Source organism: Carassius auratus, chromosome 13 (assembly GCF_003368295.1).
Source record: "Carassius auratus strain Wakin chromosome 13, ASM336829v1, whole genome shotgun sequence".
Classification (NCBI taxonomy): Eukaryota; Metazoa; Chordata; class Actinopteri; order Cypriniformes; family Cyprinidae; genus Carassius; species Carassius auratus.
This window is the reverse complement of record NC_039255.1, coordinates 15549930-15570273: the sequence shown is the minus strand read 5'-3', so window position 1 is coordinate 15570273 and position 20344 is coordinate 15549930. Positions and strand designations below refer to the sequence as shown.

Here is a 20344-nt window from a genome sequence, read left to right as displayed (position 1 = left end):
ACAAAGCTATTTTTACTAATACATTTACACGTGTTTTTATATAAAAAGTATCAAAAATCATTATAAAACGAAACGAATAAGCTGCCATCCATCATTCTTATTCAGGCTGACATTCTCGCTGTCCCTTTAAGAGCTTTGCTAGAGATTTGTTTTCAGACTCACACAAACCGTCCTCTACTGGTTCAAACCGGTTTTCTGATTCTGCGCAGTAAGTGTAAACAGGAAGGAGAGAGCAAAATTAGACCGCGTCGATGAACGGAACGTTACGTTACATTGACGGGTTTATTTGAAGTCGCGATGCTGGTGTACTGTAAGCTTAAATGTCATTAATTTATGATGTAAGTAGACTGGACAACAGCGATTAGAGAAAAAACCGGGTAACGTCAATGCTAATCGGCGGTTCTGACTTCGTTGAAAGACGGGTTCAGTTCGCTTGCTAGAGAAAAAGAACAAACAGTACAGAAAGCGTTCACTGTAACTGTTAATTGGGTGTGAATGACTGTCGTGTTTATTAGCAGGTAGTTGATGCAGATAATCTGCACCCGACAGAATCCCGCTCCCTGCTGGTGACTCGATGGCCTACTGACCCACTAACAGCTAACAGCCAGTGAATCGGGTTACGGGTTAGCGTTCCTGCGGAAGAAAAGCTTTGTCTGACGACTAGACCGATAACGTTACTTCCAGCAGAAATTATTAAGTGCAATTCGAAATGGTTCAGAAAGACAAAATAATCGAGTCGCCACAGCCGGAAAATGAACCAAATCCAGTTCCAAGCGAAGCTGTTGCGGAAACGCAGTGTCCAGTGGACGAGCCCATCATCGGGGTTGAGCGAACAGGCCGCAGGAAGTTCATCACTGGGGTTGTGGAGGGTGAGCTAATGTAGACAAATCCAACGTTATGTTATCAAACCAAAGAATATTCAGCATTAACAATTATTCCAATTAGTTCCATACATTGCTAGAAAACATCATATTTATTTTGCTGCTTGGGTGTGGATTGACTTTAGCGTCTGTTTGAGGAATATGCTGCGTTTGTCACAACCATTTGTTTTTCTTATTTTGTTCACCGCAGGTTTCTATGGACGGCCATGGACCATGGAACAAAGGAAAGAGCTTTTCAGGAGGTAATGTGCAATTATCCTGCCCCTTTCTGATTCATATTACCTAGCATAATTTAGTATATGCATTTTTTCTATATATTTGTCTATTGTGTAATATGTTATTAATGTAGTTGTGTGTATATGTATAGTAGATAATATTTTTCTGTGTACTGGAAGCTTTTTGAATTTAGCTACTTTAGCTACTTTAGTACTGTTTTTGAGTGTTCAGCCTAAAAAAAATCATATCTTGTATTTGATGTGTTTCAGGCAGCAGAAATGGGGTTTGAACACCTATCTGTATGCCCCGAAAGATGACTACAAACACAGAATGTTTTGGAGAGAAATGTATTCTGTAGAGGAAGCAGGTGATAGTTTTTTTTTCATGCTCTTTAAAAAGGTACAAGTCGTTATGCTTTATTTGGCTGAAGTTTCTGAGTCTAATGTCCTCCTCTCATTTCCTTTTAAAGATCAACTCACAACTTTAATAAGTGCTGCTAAAGAGTATGGGGTTGAGTTCATTTATGCCATTTCTCCTGGTCTGGACATTACATTCTCAAATCAGAAGGAAGTGTCAACACTTAAAAGGAAGTTAGACCAGGTGAGAATGAACCTATTCAGAAGCTTTAGAAGCACTGGGCTCGGATGGCCGTATATCCTCAATCTCTGTCTGTCTTTTGTGCAGGTCACTCATTTTGGGTGCAAGTCCTTTGCCTTACTGTTTGATGACATTGATCATAACATGTGTCCAGCTGACAAGGAGGTATTCAGCTCCTTTGCACATGCTCAAGTGTCTATCACCAATGAGATCTTCCAGTATTTGGGAGAACCTGAAATATTTTTACTATGCCCCACAGGTAAGATGGATATTATTATTATTAACTAACTATGCTGCTTTGTGTGATGCTATCTAATGTATTGTTTCTGTGTTATACCTACTCATAATTATTGAATGTTTCCTTGTCCTCAGAGTATTGTGGAACATTTTGTTATCCAAACGTATCACAATCGCCTTACCTGCGCACAGTAGGTGAAAAGCTGCTTCCTGGTATTGAGGTGCTGTGGACAGGTAAATTGAGTTTTCAGTGAGGGGATTGGAATAATAGTTGCTCTCTTGTGGATTTTAACAATGCTTTTACATGTTTGACAGGTCCCAAGGTAGTTTCTAAAGACATAACTGTTGAATCTATTGAAGAAGTCACAAAGATACTGAGGAGAGCTCCTGTCATCTGGGACAATATTCATGCTAATGACTACGATCAGAAGAGACTTTTTTTGGGGCCTTATAAAGGCAGGTCCACAGAACTCATCCCTCGGCTGAAGGGAGTCCTCACCAACCCTAACTGTGAATTTGAGTCTAATTTTGTGGCCATTCACACACTAGCCACGTGGTATAAGTCTAACATGAATGGAGTGAGAAAAGATGTTGTCATGAGTAAGTATGTCTTTGGGAAACCTTGTTTTTCTAATGTTTATGTATAAAAATGACCAATGTTTTTCTCTTAAAAGGTAAGTTCACTGAAAAATGAAAATGCTGAAAAAATAAGTTATAAATGATAATAGATATATATATGCAGATCTTTATTTATGTCTTAATTTTTTTTCTATCATATCTATCAATTCTATCATAATCTTTAATGCAAAACATGGGCATAGTTGAAAGACCAGGGCAATATTCAATCCCCTCCAGGAAACTTTCACTCTCCTGAGATCACCGCAATGAGCAAATGACAATGTTCCAGTCAAATGAGACTTATTTGAGAAGCGGTCTCACTCGGATATACTTCACACAAAAAAAAACAATTAAAATTTCTGTTTCTGGCTGACTGTAAAAAACGATATGGCAGATTGCTGTTTTTTAAGTGAAAATTGTTGCTCATATTTTTGATGAAGACTGACAACATCATAATATCATGTTTGTGTATTTAATCTTGTTTGGCTGTAGCTTCATAGCTTCTTGTTTCTGTGTTTAGCGGACAGTGAAGACAGCACTGTGTCCATCCAGATAAAGCTGGAAAATGAGGGCAGTGATGAGGAGCTAGAAACAGACATCCTCTACAGCCCGCAGATCGCGCTCAAGCTGGCTCTCACTGAGTGGCTGAGCGAATTTGGAGTGCCTCATCAGTACAACAGTAACTATTTCTTCTTTGTGTGATATATATAATGTTACATGATAGTGTTTGGTATCTTATATATCATAACCTTTTGTTTTTTAATCAGGTCGGCAGGTTCCTCACAGTGGAGCTAATAGCACTTCTATAGATGTTCCTGTGCTCACTGCACCCAGTCTGGGCACTTCCACTATTGTGACTACAGTCTTCCAACAGCCCATCATGAGTCCAGCTGTGCCCCTTAGTGATGAACCGCATGTGCTCGGCAAAGAAGAGGAAGTGGAGGTGGAGGTGGAGAAGAAGGAGTCTGATGAAGAACCCATGGAGATGGTCGTGGAGAAACACGACGAGGTGGAAGACACTAAAAATGTCAACCAGATCCTCACAGAGATTGTCAAGGCTAAAATGACAGAAGATCTCAAACCCATGGACACAGACAAAGAGAGCCTGACAGAGTCCAAGTCCCCAGAGATGTCCATTCAAGAGGATTCAGGCAGCGACATTGCACCGATGCAGACTGATGATCAGCTCAATAAGGAAGTCTTTGTTCCAGGCCCCAATGAGAAGCCACTGTTTACTACTGAGCCACTTACTCTGGAGGATCTGACCCTGCTAGCTGAACTCTTCTACCTGCCGTACGAACACGGTCCTAAAGCAGTACAGATGCTGAAAGAGTTTAACTGGCTGAGAGCCAATAGCAGTTGTGTCAGTGTTAACTCCAAAGCAAAGGATGCAGAGAAGGTGAGAAATGTCAAATATAAAACAAAGTTTTGATCAATCTGATCAATATGTGGTACTTTTATATGAGTGGGTGTTAATCTTTTCACTTCAAGCTGAACAAAAACTCTCAACTTCCATGGTCAAGAGAACTTTTAGAAATTGTCTTTATCTAGTCCAGAAAGTCAGATTAATGTAATATTCATCAATTCCTTAAAATTCCTATAATTAATGTACTTTAATTGCTGCTTCAGAATAAAAATATTTAATAGGTTAAATATTGCTCTTGTGTAGGGTAAAACACCCTTGTCTAATTTGTGAGATAATCATTCTTTTGAGTTGGTTGATTCCACAAAATGGTGGAAATGCTGTAATTATTTTCACCACATGGTGGTGCCTTTATAATAAGAACAAATAACACCTTTTTAGCAGTTGCTGGTTAGCTGTTTTGAAGCAGGAGACATTTGATAGTGTGGTTATGATAAAGATGGTATTCATATGTTTCACATAGGTAACTGAATGGCAATCCAGAGCAGAAAAATTTGAGGAGATGTGCTGCTCCGTCATCCAGATGTTCACCAGACTCTCCAACTCCGCCAACAGGACCATTCTTTATGACCTGTATCCCTATATCTGGGATATAAAGAGTATCATCTCAATGTTGAAATCATTTGTACAGTGGTTAGGTAGGTATGGCGACATCTCTTTTACTGTTTCTCAAGGCTTTTAAACCACACTGAACCCATGAAATACTTGAACGTTATTCGGTAGAATCCAAAAACAATGAGCAATCGTTACAGTAGTCATCAGTTTATAAAACATTCACATCTACACGTTTTATAGTGACATAAAGATTTCAGGTGCTCAAAAGGCCTTTCTTAACAGATGGCAGAGCATATTTTTAGACTTGGGAGAGTAAATTAACACTTTTCTGCTTGATTGTAAGACCTTAGTTCTCACTCACAGTATGAACAGCATCCACATGCGCGATTTGAAATTTCTTGTGCCAAGCCTCCCATTTAATGGAAATTCAGTCTAGTATGTACTCTCTTTTTCTTTCTTATTTTCACGTTTTATGTAAAAACTCTTTTCCTCTACTGACTGGATGCTGTCTTCATTGCTAGCCAGTGCCTCTCCTCCAGGCCACTCTTGATCAGGTAGAATGATTTGGACGGCTGTGGTCACATTTACCGTTGTGGGTCCTGCTGCTTGCTGTGCATTCAGTATCAATGTGCATTAACTTAGCAACATCTGTTGCAATCTTTTTCGATCAAGGTTGTGATCGTGAAGGAAAATAGGCCCTTAACGCCCAAGCGCGCCGCGCATGCGATCTTGGAAAGCAAGGCGGCTATGTAAGGCTATTCTGGTGCATCATGAATGATTGCTTTATATTTTATGGACTTTTTTTACCATATATGTTGATTATGAGCATTATAGGAAGATACTCCACAGACAACCTCAGCGTCTGCTTTACTCTAACTGAACTGGTCCGGTCAGAAAACACCTAACACTACATTCCAGTGAACTGTACACAGTTCTCATGATCCTCAGTCAGCAAACTGAAGGGTCTCTTATCTAAGCACTTGGGTTCATTAGCCAGCCCTTTTATTTATGATGATTTTATTGAGAGACCTGTCACTTGCGGAGAATGCCCATGTTTGTTATTCATATAGCTTCTGGGCATCGCTACAGTACAGTTAGAGTAATGGATTCTGCTCTAAATGAGGTTTTTGTTGGAAGTTGGTTGTGTAATTATAGCACCAGCATGGCCTGGGTTACCTTGGTAACCACATTTCATTCACAGGTTTCTGTCCGGATTTATAACAAAGCAACACAGCAGGCAGCAACCAAAACCGGCATGCCACATCTAAATTGTCTTTAACTGATGGAGGGGAAAATCAATTGTGTAATATTCCGCACTAATAAGAGTGTTCTATAGAATCTGAATCAAACATTTGACTTCTCTTAGAACATATAAAGGTTTCTTATTAAGTTAATGTTACTGTTCCTTTAATGTTGATTTATTAGGTCTTTTTTGGACTGTCCACCTCAATATGCTTTTCAGCCTCTTGTTTGCATGGACCGTTCAAATCCCAGTGCGTTTTCAGTGTCTGTACACTGTCTAAAGCAGTGCAGATGGCATTCAGTCAGCGCCTCACTGCTGTTGTGCTGAAATCAGTTACTAATGAGCTCTTTTATTGTCTTTTCCCTTCATTATGTACAGATGGAAGAATCCTCAGCACAAGTTTGTACTGCTATTGGATGGAGAGTGCCCGATGTATGCACAGTGCTGCGATTATCGGTTTTCTTTTTGGGGTTTTATGGATATTTTTTTTTCATTATGAAACGCATCACAATGTCTCAGGAAAGGAAAGGTTTTGGATGAAGTCACATTTGCACTGCCATAGCTCAAGTGTTAGTTGTTAACCCCCCAATTCTTCTCTCTGGCAGCTCTAACATGGTTTTTGTTTCTATCAGTAGGCCCAATTGAAATGGCTCAGACCAGCTTCACCACACCAACTTAGGGGAAAATTGATTCCGTTGCCTCAGTCATCTAAACACACGTTCTTAGTAAAACGTTTCAGTTCACAAATTATACAGAGAAAAATGTTCTGGATTATTTTTTATTTTATTTTTTTAAATGGAAAAGGAAGTGGTCAAACTCCCCTCAGATGGTGTGTGTTATGTGTCCTGCCATTTCACCACAGGATGTGTTTTAAGTATGGTCAAATTGAAAACAGGAGAACTTTATCTCCTGGATCTGCGCTGCATTTGTCTTGTTACATGACGCCGAGTTTCCATCCCCTCACATTGGTACTGTTGTTTAGAAACAGTTGGATTTCCAATCGCACTATAGAGACTGTGTCTGCTTGAGAGCAATAAAAAGCTCTCAATTATGTTGTAATTATCTGCTGCAGGAGCAAGCAGGTGTAGTGACTGGAAAGATTCAGTTGTTGCAGACTTTTGAATTAAAGCTTTTTAGTTTGTGACTTGCCCATGAAGGGTCCAGATCTGCTCCATCGATCAAGTAAGATTAAATGATATTAATTTAATCAATCAAAGAAATAGTGCGCGTGGTGGCTGATGAAGAGCGCTTGATAGTCATGTGACAAGCCAGATAGGTCTAAATGTGACTTCAGATTCAGGTTAGAATTCAGAGGGCTTAAACAGCTGAAACTTATTTAGCACCAGCGAGCAAACTGATGATGTATAACTAACAAAATCACCAAACAATCTGTCTAAAATGTAGGAAAAGTGATCCAGCCATTAATTGTTAAATGTCTAATTTCTTCAAAACAGACTAGCAACATTATTTAGTAGAAGAGCTAGTGTTTTAGTACCTTATTTTAGATTGCATCACAAATCTTACCTAATTCTAAATGCTTAAGAGTTATGTGAAAAATGAATCGTTCCAGTAATGTGCCCAAACCTGGCATTGCAGTCAGTGTAAGCCCTCTGTCATTGTAAGTTTAAGCTGCTTGAGCCCTAGGCAGACGAGATCTGCAGTTTTCACTGTTGTGCATCTTGAGGTGTGTTCCATGATTGTTGTATCAACATTTATTTTCAATGAAGTTATTTGGAAATTAGACGCCTATACCCTATACCCCTTCCCCCTCATTATGCCAGAAAGCCCCTCACATAATATTCTCCGCTTGGATCTGATCTCAACAGGGTGTCGTAGTCAGTCGTCAGCACAGTTCTTAAGTGGCGACCAAGAGCCCTGGGCCTTTAGGGGCGGTCTAGCAGGAGAGTTCCAGGTATCCAATATTGAATTACCAGAAAATGTTTGACGAAGATACATTTTTGTTTGTTTTAGATGTTGGTATGGTTGCAAATCGCTACAGGTTGGTCTGTTTAAGGTGAGCTGTCAGTAGCTGCATAGAAAAACGAAGGGGTGTTGGGATCCACTTTTTTTCTGAAATGTAAATTAAAATTAGTAAAAACGGTTACCGTTAGATCCAGTGTTTAGGGTGATGGTGTTTTCTAACCCAGCATAATTTTGGATTTCTTTCAGCAACTGCCCAAATGAGATGCTGCTTTTCCCCTTGCGCTTGCGACAGCGCGGCATGGCTAGGTTTTATTTTATGACATCTTGTTTCTTTGCAGGAAACTATTACCAACTATTAGAAATTATCACATTTTGTCTGCGCCTGCGTCCACAACACTGCGCTTGCGTGTGCGACTGCGAGTCTACTCAAAGCTCCACGAACAAATGAGTACTTATTCATTACTTCCGCATACTTAACATCTCAGAATGATTCAGCTTAAATAGTCTAAATTAAACACAACTTTTTATTTTAATTATTTTAATCTGGAAATATTTGGTCATGGAGTTTTGCTTTGTGCGCCAGCTTCATCCTTTTCTCTACAGGAAGTTCTTGCGCAGCGAAAAAGAGCGGGAAAGGAGCATCTCCTTTAGCCAGTTAAGCCTTTCTCAGACCAAGCCTGCGCAATTTTGTTTCATTTTGGTTTTCCTCTGAAAAAAAAAAAAAAGTTGGAAATGATTTCCAGTGGTGCATATCTTATGTATAATGTTTACATGCTCTTGCTGTACTCTGACCAACCATAGAAGCCAGTTCACTTGTGAAGCCATTTATTTCAATTGCCGATATTAGGCACATTCTTGTTCATTGTGTGAGGTCGGTTCAGTTGGAGCAGGTAAACACAAGATAAAGTTTCAGTAGCAGTGCAGTCACATGGTCAAACCTAAAGAAATTCTAAACTCTACAATACTTTTGCTTTGGTCTTCACAGAGACTGTTGCCAATTGAAGGGGCAAATGATCTTTTCTACCAGCCACCACCACCAATGCCAACTTCAAAAATCTATACCATACGGCCTTATTTTCCCAAAGATGAGGTGGGTTTTGGCTGGGCATCAAATCACTGATATCAGCCATTTTATTTTATATTGTTTTAATTCTGTGCATGCAATTCATGAAATACTAGTCACCAGGTTAGGGTGACTGGTTGCAGCAGCCATTTGTAAGTTCTTAAAAGAGTCAAATCCATTCTAGTGTCAAGTAACTAGCTAGCCTATAACTACTTCTTGTAAATAAATAAAACATTGCAATTGGCTGCTTGTATTCCCAGCTGAGGTGTCCCAGTTTAAGCAGTGCTTTTAGGTTTCTTTGCAGCACATCTGAAGTATTCTGCTGAAACAGCAGTCTGGTCCACCTCTTAGTCCTTAGAGGGCTCACACTTTGTGGAATCAGAGCTGTCAGATGCCTTCACATGCTGCATCTCTCTCACTGTCTGTCCTCAGTCTTCCGTCTACAAGATCTGCAAAGAGATGTTCACTGAAGGCTGCGACAGCATCTCTTTCCCAGACGAGTCACCAGACCTTATTGGAGACAGGTGTGGTTTGAGATTCCACTTTGTTTAGTCACATTAATGTATTATACATGCTTGGTTAATAACTTGCGAATGTTTTACCATCATCTTCCTCATTGCAGGTTAGTGGGAGGTTTCCTGACGCTCAGCCCAGACTATGGCTTTGTGCTTGAGGATGAGGAAGGTATTTGTGGCTATGCTTTGGGCACTGTGGATGTCAAACCTTTTGTGAAGAAATGCAAGATAAGCTGGATTCCGTTCATGCAGGAGAAGTATATCAAGCCAGACACAGAGAAGGACTTATCAGAAGCTGAGGTTAGTATGTCATTCCTTCTACAACAAACTCATTCTTAAAGGGGTCATGAACTGCATTTTTTATAATGTATAATGTATAATGTTGTGTAGTGTGATTTTCATTCAAGAGTTGGATGTAAAGCCCACTACTGTGATTGGCTAACAGTCTGGAACAGACAATGCAATAGTGTTAAAAGCACTTTTACTCACACTTCTGTGTGACATTACTGTTGGATCGCCATTTTTAAACTGAAAAACAAATTGATTCGTGACATGACACAACTGCACTCGTGTCCGATCTAGATATGTTGGGATCTCAAGGGAGGCAATTCAAAGACTTATTTTTCCCAAATTTCATTACACAGTGACTTGCAATTTTGTAATGTCATCTGTATGGTTCTGTTGATGGAGTAATCCTGTGTTTGTGTCTCTCTAGTATTTCAGTGGGTGGTGCTAAAGAGGCAGTGATGTAGCAGCAGGCGTTTAAAAAGTGGCACATCCCAAAACCAGTAGTTTTCTGAGCTCGGTTTCAATAAAAACTGTTTTTAAACTAACGAGAAAGTTTTGAAACTTACAGGATGTTTTTAAAGTACATTGACCTGTTACATGTCAAAAGATCAAGATGACCCCTTTAAATTCCTGACATGTGAAATTATATTTTTATTAATTGAACAATGTGTACTTCAGACAAAAAAGTAAGAAAAATAAATACTTTTGATGATGTTGATCATTCGGAAACCTGTGTTCCCTATAGAAAATGATGCTAAGTTTCCATGAGGAGGAGGAAGGCTTGCCAGAATCATTCCTCAGTAACTTCCCATCACTCATTAAAGTGGATATTCATGCAAAGGTTACTGACCCCAGTGTTGCCAAAAGCATGATGGGATGTCTCCTCTCATCACTGAAAGCTAATGGTATGTAAAGTTAGGTTGTGTGAAATGTGTAATTTTTTACGTTACTGTCGTTATTACCTACTATAGTACTAGCATTGTTATTAGTCAGTTATTACTTAAATACATTGTACATTAAAGGTGCTTTTAATCTCTGTGTCTTAACTTTAACAAGCAAAAAAATGAATGCCTCGTTTCCTTTTCCTCCTCCTTTGTCAGGTTCGCTTGGTGCTTTCTGTGAGGTCCGGCATTTGGACAAAAGGATGTTGGACTTTTATAGCAAACTGGGTTGCTTTGAAGTGGCCAAAATGGAGGGATTCCCAAAAGACGTTATTATAATGGGGAGGAGTTTGTGAGTCGCCAAGAAGAAAATTCATACAGAATGAGCCACCAAGAAAGTGCACAAGCTTTGGCCCCAACGCACTACCTGTTCATGTAACTATCACGTTTTGTAATAGCAACGGTTGCTTCATTCACATCATATGCTCAATGCATTTCTAGAAATTTAGATGCTGTTCCTTTGCTTTGCCAGTGTGTAGTGGAAGCTCAAGTGAGTGTGCACATATGTGGTGTTCAAGGGGAGTGAGAAATGGAAAAATAATTGAAGTGAGTCTGCAATAGTAATTCAGGACGCACAAGTTATTTTCAACTTTTTTTTTTTGAGGTGGACCGATTGCTTGAGTTGGCCGAGTGCCATTGAACCCACTAAATCTCTTAGATGTGGCCCAGTCACAGTTTGTGTTCAGCATATGTGTATGTTTAAGTTAATGTCTACATTCTAGAGACCAAATACGTCCCATTATTTGGTAAGAGACATCTTCACTGTTTTTAATAATTCATTTCAGTGCTTTATAGTGTTCAAAGTAACAATCTAGAAGGACTTCATAACAGGCAGGGTTTGTGATATTGCTTTCCAGGACATTGTAATAAAGTCTGCCATTTTCCAGGTTCAAACGTTGTCTGTGATCTCTCATGGAGAATACAGCAGTCTAAAGCTATCCTTTGAGGTTTGTGTTGCTGATCAGGTATTATATAAATTGAACTTGGAGCAAGTAAAGATGTAAACACAGTTAAACCGTAAGTCTGTTGTTTTTAAGACCGCATGGGATAGTTTTGTGTAAGCCTTTAGCATGTGTACATTTTAACCATACATTTTTTTTCATTTTGTACAAAAATGCCTTTTGGCTCTAGCCCTCCTCTGGAATATATCTGAGGGTAATGAAAAGTACTTTCCTACACTCATGCCTTTTGTTTAAAGTGGTAAGTGATACATTTCTGAGATAAAACAGGATTACATTATAATTCTGAGATGCTTATGTGTTTACAAAAAAATTAAATAAATAGACAAGTACAATTTGTAATGTAAAGCTGAAGACCAATCTCTAATTAGAATGGAAACTGAAAATAAATGAAGGTACAGTGGATTATTTTTAAAATATCTGAGATCTTTCTTTTTCTGTTGCCTGAGGAGAATCACAACATTTGCCTGTTTTTAATGACAGTATGCCTCTTTAATATATTTAAAACCTCTACAATTGAAGTTGGGTTTTTCTGAAGTCAACTCTTCAATGTCAATGGCAGGATTATTTACCAGAATGTAGGTACAATAGAAACTGTTAATTCTGTATTTACTCCCTTTTCTTTTTTTTTTCTTACAAAAATTACTGACATTATTCTTCTGTATTGTTGTGCTATATTCTGAAAAACTTAATGAGCACAAAAGGCTCCTGCAGATTCCCACATGTAATGTTAAAATGTCTTGAGTTTAAGAAAAATGTAAATAGTTTTGTGCATGTAATGGGCCAACTGTTTTGACAATTTTTCGACATTTGTACGTAAAAATAAATAAATAATAAAAAGGATTGCTATTGTTTATCTCTATATTACGGAGCCCCACACATGACATGCTAGAAAAAATAAAAATCGTGCGCGATAATACGTTCCCTCGATGTACTAAAACAGGCACACGATTACTTTTTCGTTTCCTCCATTTACTAATTCGTTCTCTCGATTTATGAATTGTGTGCATGATTTAGCCTACTATTTTTCTTGCATGCCATGTGATGGGGTCTGTACTATATGGCTTTTTGCTTGGATTATTTTATTTTGGTTGATCACGTCCAATGTAAATGGCGTTTCTATTTTTCTCTTTTTTTGAAAGGTCATACATTTAAAAAGATGAAGACCTTTCTGTACTTTGATGTAATTATGATTATGTATTATAGTTGTAATTTCTGTAAGGGTTCTATGTAACTAAGATGGCTATTAAAATGTTAAATAGAAAAAAACTGTGTGGTTAGTGTGTCAAATTAAAAATGTTTTTTAGGGCCACAGTGACTAACCCAGCAAATACTCTCATTTCTGACATGGTTTCTTTAAAACTTTGCAAGTGGTTTGAATTGTTTAAAACTGAAACTGTCTCAAACTTATTGCATAGTAGTATACAAAATTAATAGTCCTGGAACATAGTTACAATTTCTGAGATGCTGACACAGTTTTTATATAACGAAATATATATTCGTATACATATATATTTTAAAAGAAGATGAAGTAATTTAAGTTATTAATTATCTTAATATTAAACAGGATCTAAAACACAAAAATTGCTAAATAACAAATTTAACCTTTCAAACAAAGGACAAAAAAAACTGGTATTAACTAAAACCCCCATCTTTTTTAATCTAATGGCTGGGATTTGTGATACTTTGGACCCGCCTTCCGTGTCCATGTTGATGACGTCATGATCTCTGCGACGAATTTCGCACACTCGTCACGTGTTTTGAAAACGCGACCTGCACTGTTGATCTGTAGTCTCTATTGAAGTGATCTTAGTAACATTTGGGCGATTATGTCGTTTGTGGATGATGAAGTATCAGACTGTGGAATGGACTCTCGCTCGCGATTGGAAAGCTATGTGTTCAGTAAGATCAGTGAAGCGCAGCCTGCGCTGATTGTACATTTGTTAACACACGTGGGACAACGGCAATCGTCAGAATTTTCTTTAATAATTGTTTAACTTCTATCAAAAGAGTCCTGTATTACTGTACATCATGATGTAGTTCAAACATGGCCGTTTTCAGTAATTACACTCATTTATGCATTTAAATATACCTATTTAATATTTTGATTTTGGATTCCTTCAGGTTGTGAATTGTCTTCTGAAGTTCCATTTTACACATTTCAAGCAGACGAGGATGAAGATGAAGATGTGGAACATTTTCTCGAGCTTAAGACGGTTCGTAGACTTTTACTACTTTCGCTTGTGTTGTTCCAAACCTGAATGTCTCTGTGTGGGTGACCGACGTGCTCTATGGAAAATAATAATAAAAAAATGGGTGTAATATGAAGGTGAATAAATAAAAGATTTTAATTGGTCTGATTCATACTTTTAAAGTAGAAATAAAGATTCCATATTTTCTAATTGCATGTTGTAGGTCGTAAAAACATTTAATCTGTGCATGTATATTTATTTATTTTCATTTTTAGGTTTTAACGTTTAATTAAAGTGTCACCACTGTGGTGAAATGACAGTCTGACAGACATCTGTCTGATGATGTCTAGAGGGCTTTTCCATTCATTTAAGATGTGATCAGATTACCAGTTGTGTGTTGTCCATAGGGTGACAAATGAAGCATAGCTCACAACTCATGTGAAACTCTAGATTAAACTGATTCCTATTGAAATTACTGGATCTTGCATTGCAAAAATTTGCAGAACCTGCCTCCACTTTGGAGTGCAGTGCACACATATCAAAATCCAGTGAACCAAGTCCTTGTCCTTCTTTTTTTTTTCTTTTTTTTTCAATGTATGCCACAATATGGAAGAAAAGATCTGTTGCAGCTTCCATTTCATCATGATTTGAATTTAAGTGCTTGATGACCTGTGCTTTTTAATGCATAACTCCTTTACTTTTCTCTCAACCCATTAGATTTGTCTAGGTGACTGTGCCAAAGAGGAGAATAACGTGGTGGAAGTAACTGCTATGAATCACCAAGGAAAGAAAATATCGGTCCCTGTAGCTAATCTCAACATTTCCTGCCTGCCTATGGTAATGCTATGTTTTTTCCGAGTTACTTTTTTTAATTGCACTGTTGTAGATTATACGTGTTCCAGCAGTGTTATCTGTTTTTACTCAGGTAAGCCTCGGGGAGTTTGAGTTGATGGCTCCGGTAACACTACGTCTGAAATCTGGATCCGGACCAGTGACCATCAGTGGGTTACATTTAGTTGGTGAGGAATAAAACACTGTGTCACGAGCACACTCGAGCTCTGTTTCACAAAATTGCATTTAAAGCTTTTTGTTTTGAAATTGAATAATGTGTCCTTCAGCCACAGAGAATGAAGAGTCTGAAATATCAGATGAAGATGATGATGATGTCGGTGAGGAGGAAATGCCCTCAATCAAACCAGCAAAGAAAAAGCAGAAAGCTTAATTTGAGATGTTTACACCAGACATTTATATGTTTTATACAATATTTGATTTAATGTGACGGCGGGTGGTGTAGAATGTAATGGAATTATGTATTTTCAGATTGTGGTGGCAGCTGTTAAATAGAAAGGTTTAAATCCTCCATACAACCATCACTAGGAACATTTACTTCATGATTAAAGTGTTTTATTAGTTAATACTGTAAACTGCCAACACAAGACTTCAGATTCACGCTCTGTTCAGGTTGATTTCAGATGTGCCATCCCTGTAACATACTGGAAGATGATAGCCTGTCAATCTTCTGCCCTTATGGGAAGCACCAGCATTGTTCTCTACAGATATTTCTCTTACATGTTGTTTTGCTGTTTTAAATTTTATTTAAACATTTTTTTTGGGGGGGTGGGGCAATCAGGGTTTTTAAATCTTAGTCCCTTTTTGAAGGACTGAAAGTTTTGCATGGTGCATGTTATGTCGAGATCAGTCGAAGGACTTGCCATGGTTGCCGTTTTTGTATTTTTACAGATTTATTCACTGATTCCGTAAATAAAGTTTTAGTATAACCAGTGCAGTTGTTGCTTTTTTTTTTTTTTTTTTTTTTTAAACATCTCACTTTGTAACTGTTTTGATTTTGTAGCACTAATGATCAGTGCAATAACAATTGCTGTCTTTGCTAAAATGACATCAACTGTATGAAAAACCATTTATGTAGAGAGAGGGAGAATTATCATTATATTATACAGTACTAATATTATCAATAATTTGACTAATTGATAATCAGAAGGACAGTGTGAACACAATTAAACCCGCAAAGGTATACATTAAGGCAAGAGTGTACTATACAATCAAGCTAGATGTTATCAAATTAAACATTTATTCATTTATCGTTTTTTGTACTCTATCTTATACATATGTTGTTTTCTGAATAGTTTTGTGATTCATAATTCTGTTATTTTTAAAAGCTTATAGACTGTTACTGGTTGGTTATATTGTGACAGTACCCGTATAGAGTGACAAAATGTGTTTAGTGTGTTTTTCTTTGTGCAATAACGGTGGAAATGTTCAGCAGCTATAATGATCTCATACCTATCTTTAACGAACATTTACTTTGAAACCTGACCAGAGAAATGTTATGAAAAATAAATAAAGATCGCTTTTGCTTTAAAACGACGCCAGCGGGCGGTGACGTCACTGAGCGTCCCCTAGTAACCCTCGTCAGCGTCTCGGAAAACACCGGGAGGAAGATGGTGAGAAGTTTTCTGACTCTTGTCATGTCTTTGTGTATTTTGTAGTGAACTGGGGTTGAAGAAACTTACTGGAACTGGGGGCGTGTAGTCTTGATTAGTAGATGCAGTGGCGGGTTTAATGTAGGAGTGAAACCTGATGGCTCAGAGGCGCTCAGGCTTAACTAACATTAGGCTAGTTATTTGCTGTCCTGCTAAGTTACTTACTTTCCCGAATAATTAAGCAGGAATGATTTTGCTTAGTCAAGAAATTTACTCCGAAATCCAGAGCTCCTGCCTCTTTTTCAGCTGACGTCTAAACGTACATTTTTGATATACGTGCTTGCTATAAGTATTGATCAACAGCGATGGTTCACTAATTGTTGACATCATTCAATCACTTTTCAATTTCATTGCTTTTTTATTTTATTTATTTAATTTTTAATAATTTATTTTTACACACCAATTACATGAATTACATTATTATCTTGTTTGTCCACCCCCCATAGTGTCATTGTATCATTACTGTCTTGTTTCAAATCTGGTTATTGACCATGTTATGTTTATTCCAGGGCTTGTTGTCAATCCTAAGAAAACTAAAGAGTGCCCCAGACCAGGAGGTACGCATTCTGCTTCTCGGATTAGACAATGGTGGAAAGACAACACTTCTCAAACAGCTCGCCTCTGAGGATATTAGTCACATCACCCCAACACAGGTAACACACAGAAAGTACCCAACATTACTAGAAATGATCTCCCTTTTGCAGAAATTACAAAGTTCCTGGTAAAATTTTGAGAAGTTTATTATCATTGTTTAATAGAGGAATCTCTCAAGTGTTTCTGCTTTTATTTTTCTCTTGCTTTAGTACAGCAAACAACCTTTAATTTACATTTAACATTCTTCTGTTCTTGCCAGGGCTTTAACATTAAGAGCGTGCAGTCTCAGGGCTTCAAACTGAATGTCTGGGACATTGGAGGCCAGAGGAAGATAAGGCCTTACTGGAGAAACTACTTTGAAAATACTGACGTGCTTGTGAGTGTTTGTTAAGAGATGTGTGTTTATGAGTTAAGCTTAGACAGACCATTGAACAAAGCTTCAGTTTAAAGTTCATTTATTTTCATATACACTACTGCTCAAAAGTTTGGAGTTGATTTTTTTAATGAAGTCTCCTAGTTTTGCCCAGGCTGCATTTATTAGATCAGAAATAGTAAAAAAAAATTTAAAAATCATATTATTACAGTTTTAAATAATTGTTTTCTATTTTAATGTATATATTTAAAATTCTATTTATTGCTTTGATGGTAAAGCTGAATTTTCAGCAGCTGATTTGATGCTCAAGAATCATTTCTCATTATTAGCAATGTTGAAAAGTCATGCTGCTTACAAGTTTTATGCAAACTTTAATTTTTCAGAACAGCATTTATTTGAAGATTTTTTTTGTGACCTATATTTTTTACTGTCACGTTTGATCAGATTAATGCACATATTAATTAAAAAAAGCTACTGACCCCAAGCGTTTGAACAGTAGAGCATTAATATTTCTTGTGTAAGAGATATTTCCCATAAATGCTTATGATTCCTGAGGTTATGTTTTTGCTTTTCAGATTTATGTCATAGACAGTGCAGACAGGAAGCGGTTTGAGGAAACGGGGCAGGTATAAATTGCAAATCTGTTTTATTACAGCTTGTCTTGTTTGCGTGTGTAGATGAGAGAGAGAATAACCATCCAAGGCCTCTGCAGGATATTTCTCAGACTATGGTTAATACGGTTCACTGCAGCATTGATATTTCACACTGATTTGAAGTGAAACTCTAAAATCCCCCAAAGATATGTATAAGCATATACTTGATCTTGAACGCATTTGAATGAGCTATTTTGAATTGTTCATGTGGTGTGCAGGAGTTGGCTGAGCTGCTGGATGAGGAGAAACTCAGTGGCGTACCCGTTATGATCTTTGCCAATAAGCAAGACCTGCTGACTGCTGCTCCAGCCTCTGAGATCGCAGAGGGACTGAACCTGCACACCATTCGGGACCGCATATGGCAAATTCAGTCCTGCTCTGCTCTGACAGGAGAGGGGGTACAGGTGGGTCATTAGCCGCCTTTTATTTTCCATTGCATTTGTTTAGACCTTCCCATCAGAAACTGTTTTTCACATAAAGTGACCGCCTCTTTCAGGATGGCATGAGCTGGGTCTGCAAGAACATTACTGCAAAGAAGAAGCAGTGAATCGAGTGTATTTGTCTACATCCGTTCAGGGAATGTGAAAAGCAAACTTTGTGGACTTGTAGATTCCCTACCTGCAGGTTAAAGGAATATGAGAAGGTTCAGATAGGCTTTTTTTTTTTTTTTAAATTCATATATATATATATATATATGTGAACCACCTCAGCCACTGCCTCAATTCCTCAGCCATCAGCTCAGTCTGACTTGCATTTACTTCATAAAAAATGTGCAATAGCATTATATTCTGAATTAATCTGATTTATAATGTACAATCAACCAGTTTAATAAGTGTTTTTTGCATTATTATTATTATTATTATTTAGTCTGTGTGATTTTGGAATCTTTTTCAATATCTTGGATATCTATGACTTCTTCCTTTTGAAAGGTTTTATACTATGCTAAACCTTTTTAGACCATTGCATAAAAAACATTTCTTGCATAGCCTGTGTTATTTGACTGGCTTGAACAAATGTGTTATAAAAAGCCCCAAGTCCTTAGATACTTTACTGTGGGATGAGTGCTTGTAACATGTTTAGCAACCTTTAGCATCTGGCTGTGGCAGTGAAGAGGTTCTTTCTTGAGGACATGAGATTGAGAGCATTATATTCACATGATGCCTTCTGTAAAAGTCAGAAGACTAAAGCACCAGATGAACAGTGCAGATGCTCTTGTCACAAACAGGAAATCAAAATAGATGCTGTTTAGACCGCTTAATATTTTGGATTTTTCCTCTGTGATTGTGCGTCACAAGATTAAAACAGCTCTCTTAAACTCATTTTAAGAGTTGTGTCTCTTTCCTTTATTATTTAATCAGTAGTTTTTAGGAATGTGCAAGGGAGTTTGCTGGATGTTATGATGAACTGATAATTTTGTATGTCTATGAAGTGTAAATTTAATGGAGAAAGTCAAATGAGTAATTTCAAGATTAATATGCGCATTGACTAAATTGATTACTTTCAGGTATGTCAGGGTTAAAATTGTATCCAAAATAAAAGGTTTTGCTTACGTAATATATGTGTTTGTACTGTGTATATTTATTATGTATATATAAATATATTTTTCTTAAATATATACATGCATTTGTGTTTATATACAGCATACATAATAAATATACACAGTACACACACCTATATTACATAAACAAAAACTTTTATTTTGGATGTGATTAATCGTTTGACACCACTAATATATATATATATATATATATATATATATATATATATATATATATATATATATATATATATATATATATATATATATAACAAAAATAAATCTATTCAAATAAATAAAATCATCAAATAAAAAATAAAATATGATTTATTTCTAAAGCGATAATCTTATGTTTTCTATCAGCCGTGACATAAATCTGCATGTTTATATATATATGTATATATATATGTATGTATATATATATATATATATATGTATGTATATATATATATATATATATATATATATATATATATATATATATATATATATATATATATATATATATATATTTAATCCAAGGGCATTTTTACCTTTATAGAGGTAATTTCCCCCTAACCTCATTAATACTTTATCTTTCATTTCAAATTCTTACATTTAATCTATAAATTCAATTATAATGTTGTGATTATTGTTATCTCTACATTATATAATTAAACAATTTACACTGAAAAAAAAATACAATTGCATTGAATAATGTTATGAGATAGTTTTAAATATTTTTGGAATATACAAACAAATGATGGTGGAAATTATACTTTTAACGTAAATTAAAGTGAGTGCTTAATGAGTGAGTCACTGAGTTGTTCATTCAAGCAATTTGTTCAAACCTATGATTCATCAGATTTTTATGCATGGTCTAATGAAACTTTGATTCAACCGATTTGTTCAGAACACGGAATCACTCGACTATCAACGATTATTGTACTTGCTTACTGAACAGTCGAAATGGTGAAAACGTTGTGTGATGTTGCCTGTCTAAATGTATTTTAAATATATTTTAAAAAAAATTTGTTTTTTTTTGTTTATCTTTAT

The 20344-nt window shown here is 36.7% G+C and overlaps 3 protein-coding genes across 5 annotated transcripts; all 3 read left to right on the top strand.

Annotated features, from left to right (window-relative positions):
* Positions 1–184: 184 nt before the first annotated feature.
* On the top strand, positions 185–12579 carry LOC113112823 (protein O-GlcNAcase-like). 2 transcript variants are annotated; one of them, XM_026278711.1, is made up of 17 exons: positions 185–869; positions 1072–1123; positions 1367–1464; positions 1567–1697; positions 1782–1953; positions 2067–2165; positions 2247–2531; positions 3070–3228; positions 3317–3948; positions 4436–4610; positions 6149–6202; positions 7597–7682; positions 8679–8783; positions 9189–9280; positions 9379–9571; positions 10305–10464; positions 10660–12579. In XM_026278711.1, exons 1-17 carry the CDS (start codon positions 710–712, stop codon positions 10794–10796), a joined length of 2790 nt encoding a protein of 929 aa, XP_026134496.1. In that variant the 5' UTR covers positions 185–709; the 3' UTR covers positions 10797–12579. The 2 variants fall into 2 exon arrangements, with proteins under 2 accessions (XP_026134496.1, XP_026134497.1); XM_026278712.1 differs by lacking the exon at positions 6149–6202 and having other exon boundaries at positions 186–869.
* A 610-nt stretch (positions 12580–13189) lies between these two features.
* LOC113112824 (nucleoplasmin-like protein NO29) lies at positions 13190–15434 on the top strand. Its single transcript, XM_026278713.1, has 5 exons — positions 13190–13361; positions 13584–13675; positions 14369–14488; positions 14577–14670; positions 14770–15434. The coding sequence occupies exons 1-5, from the start codon at positions 13289–13291 to the stop codon at positions 14871–14873; spliced, it is 483 nt and encodes a 160-aa protein (XP_026134498.1). The 5' UTR covers positions 13190–13288; the 3' UTR covers positions 14874–15434.
* Positions 15435–16028: 594 nt separating this feature from the next.
* LOC113112820 (ADP-ribosylation factor-like protein 3) lies at positions 16029–19091 on the top strand. Of its 2 annotated transcripts, XM_026278709.1 has the most exons (6): positions 16029–16113; positions 16662–16805; positions 17006–17122; positions 17695–17745; positions 17991–18176; positions 18269–19091. In XM_026278709.1, exons 1-6 carry the CDS (start codon positions 16111–16113, stop codon positions 18317–18319), a joined length of 552 nt encoding a protein of 183 aa, XP_026134494.1. In that variant the 5' UTR covers positions 16029–16110; the 3' UTR covers positions 18320–19091. The 2 variants fall into 2 exon arrangements, with proteins under 2 accessions (XP_026134494.1, XP_026134493.1); XM_026278708.1 differs by lacking the exon at positions 16029–16113 and having other exon boundaries at positions 16629–16805.
* Positions 19092–20344: the final 1253 nt, after the last annotated feature.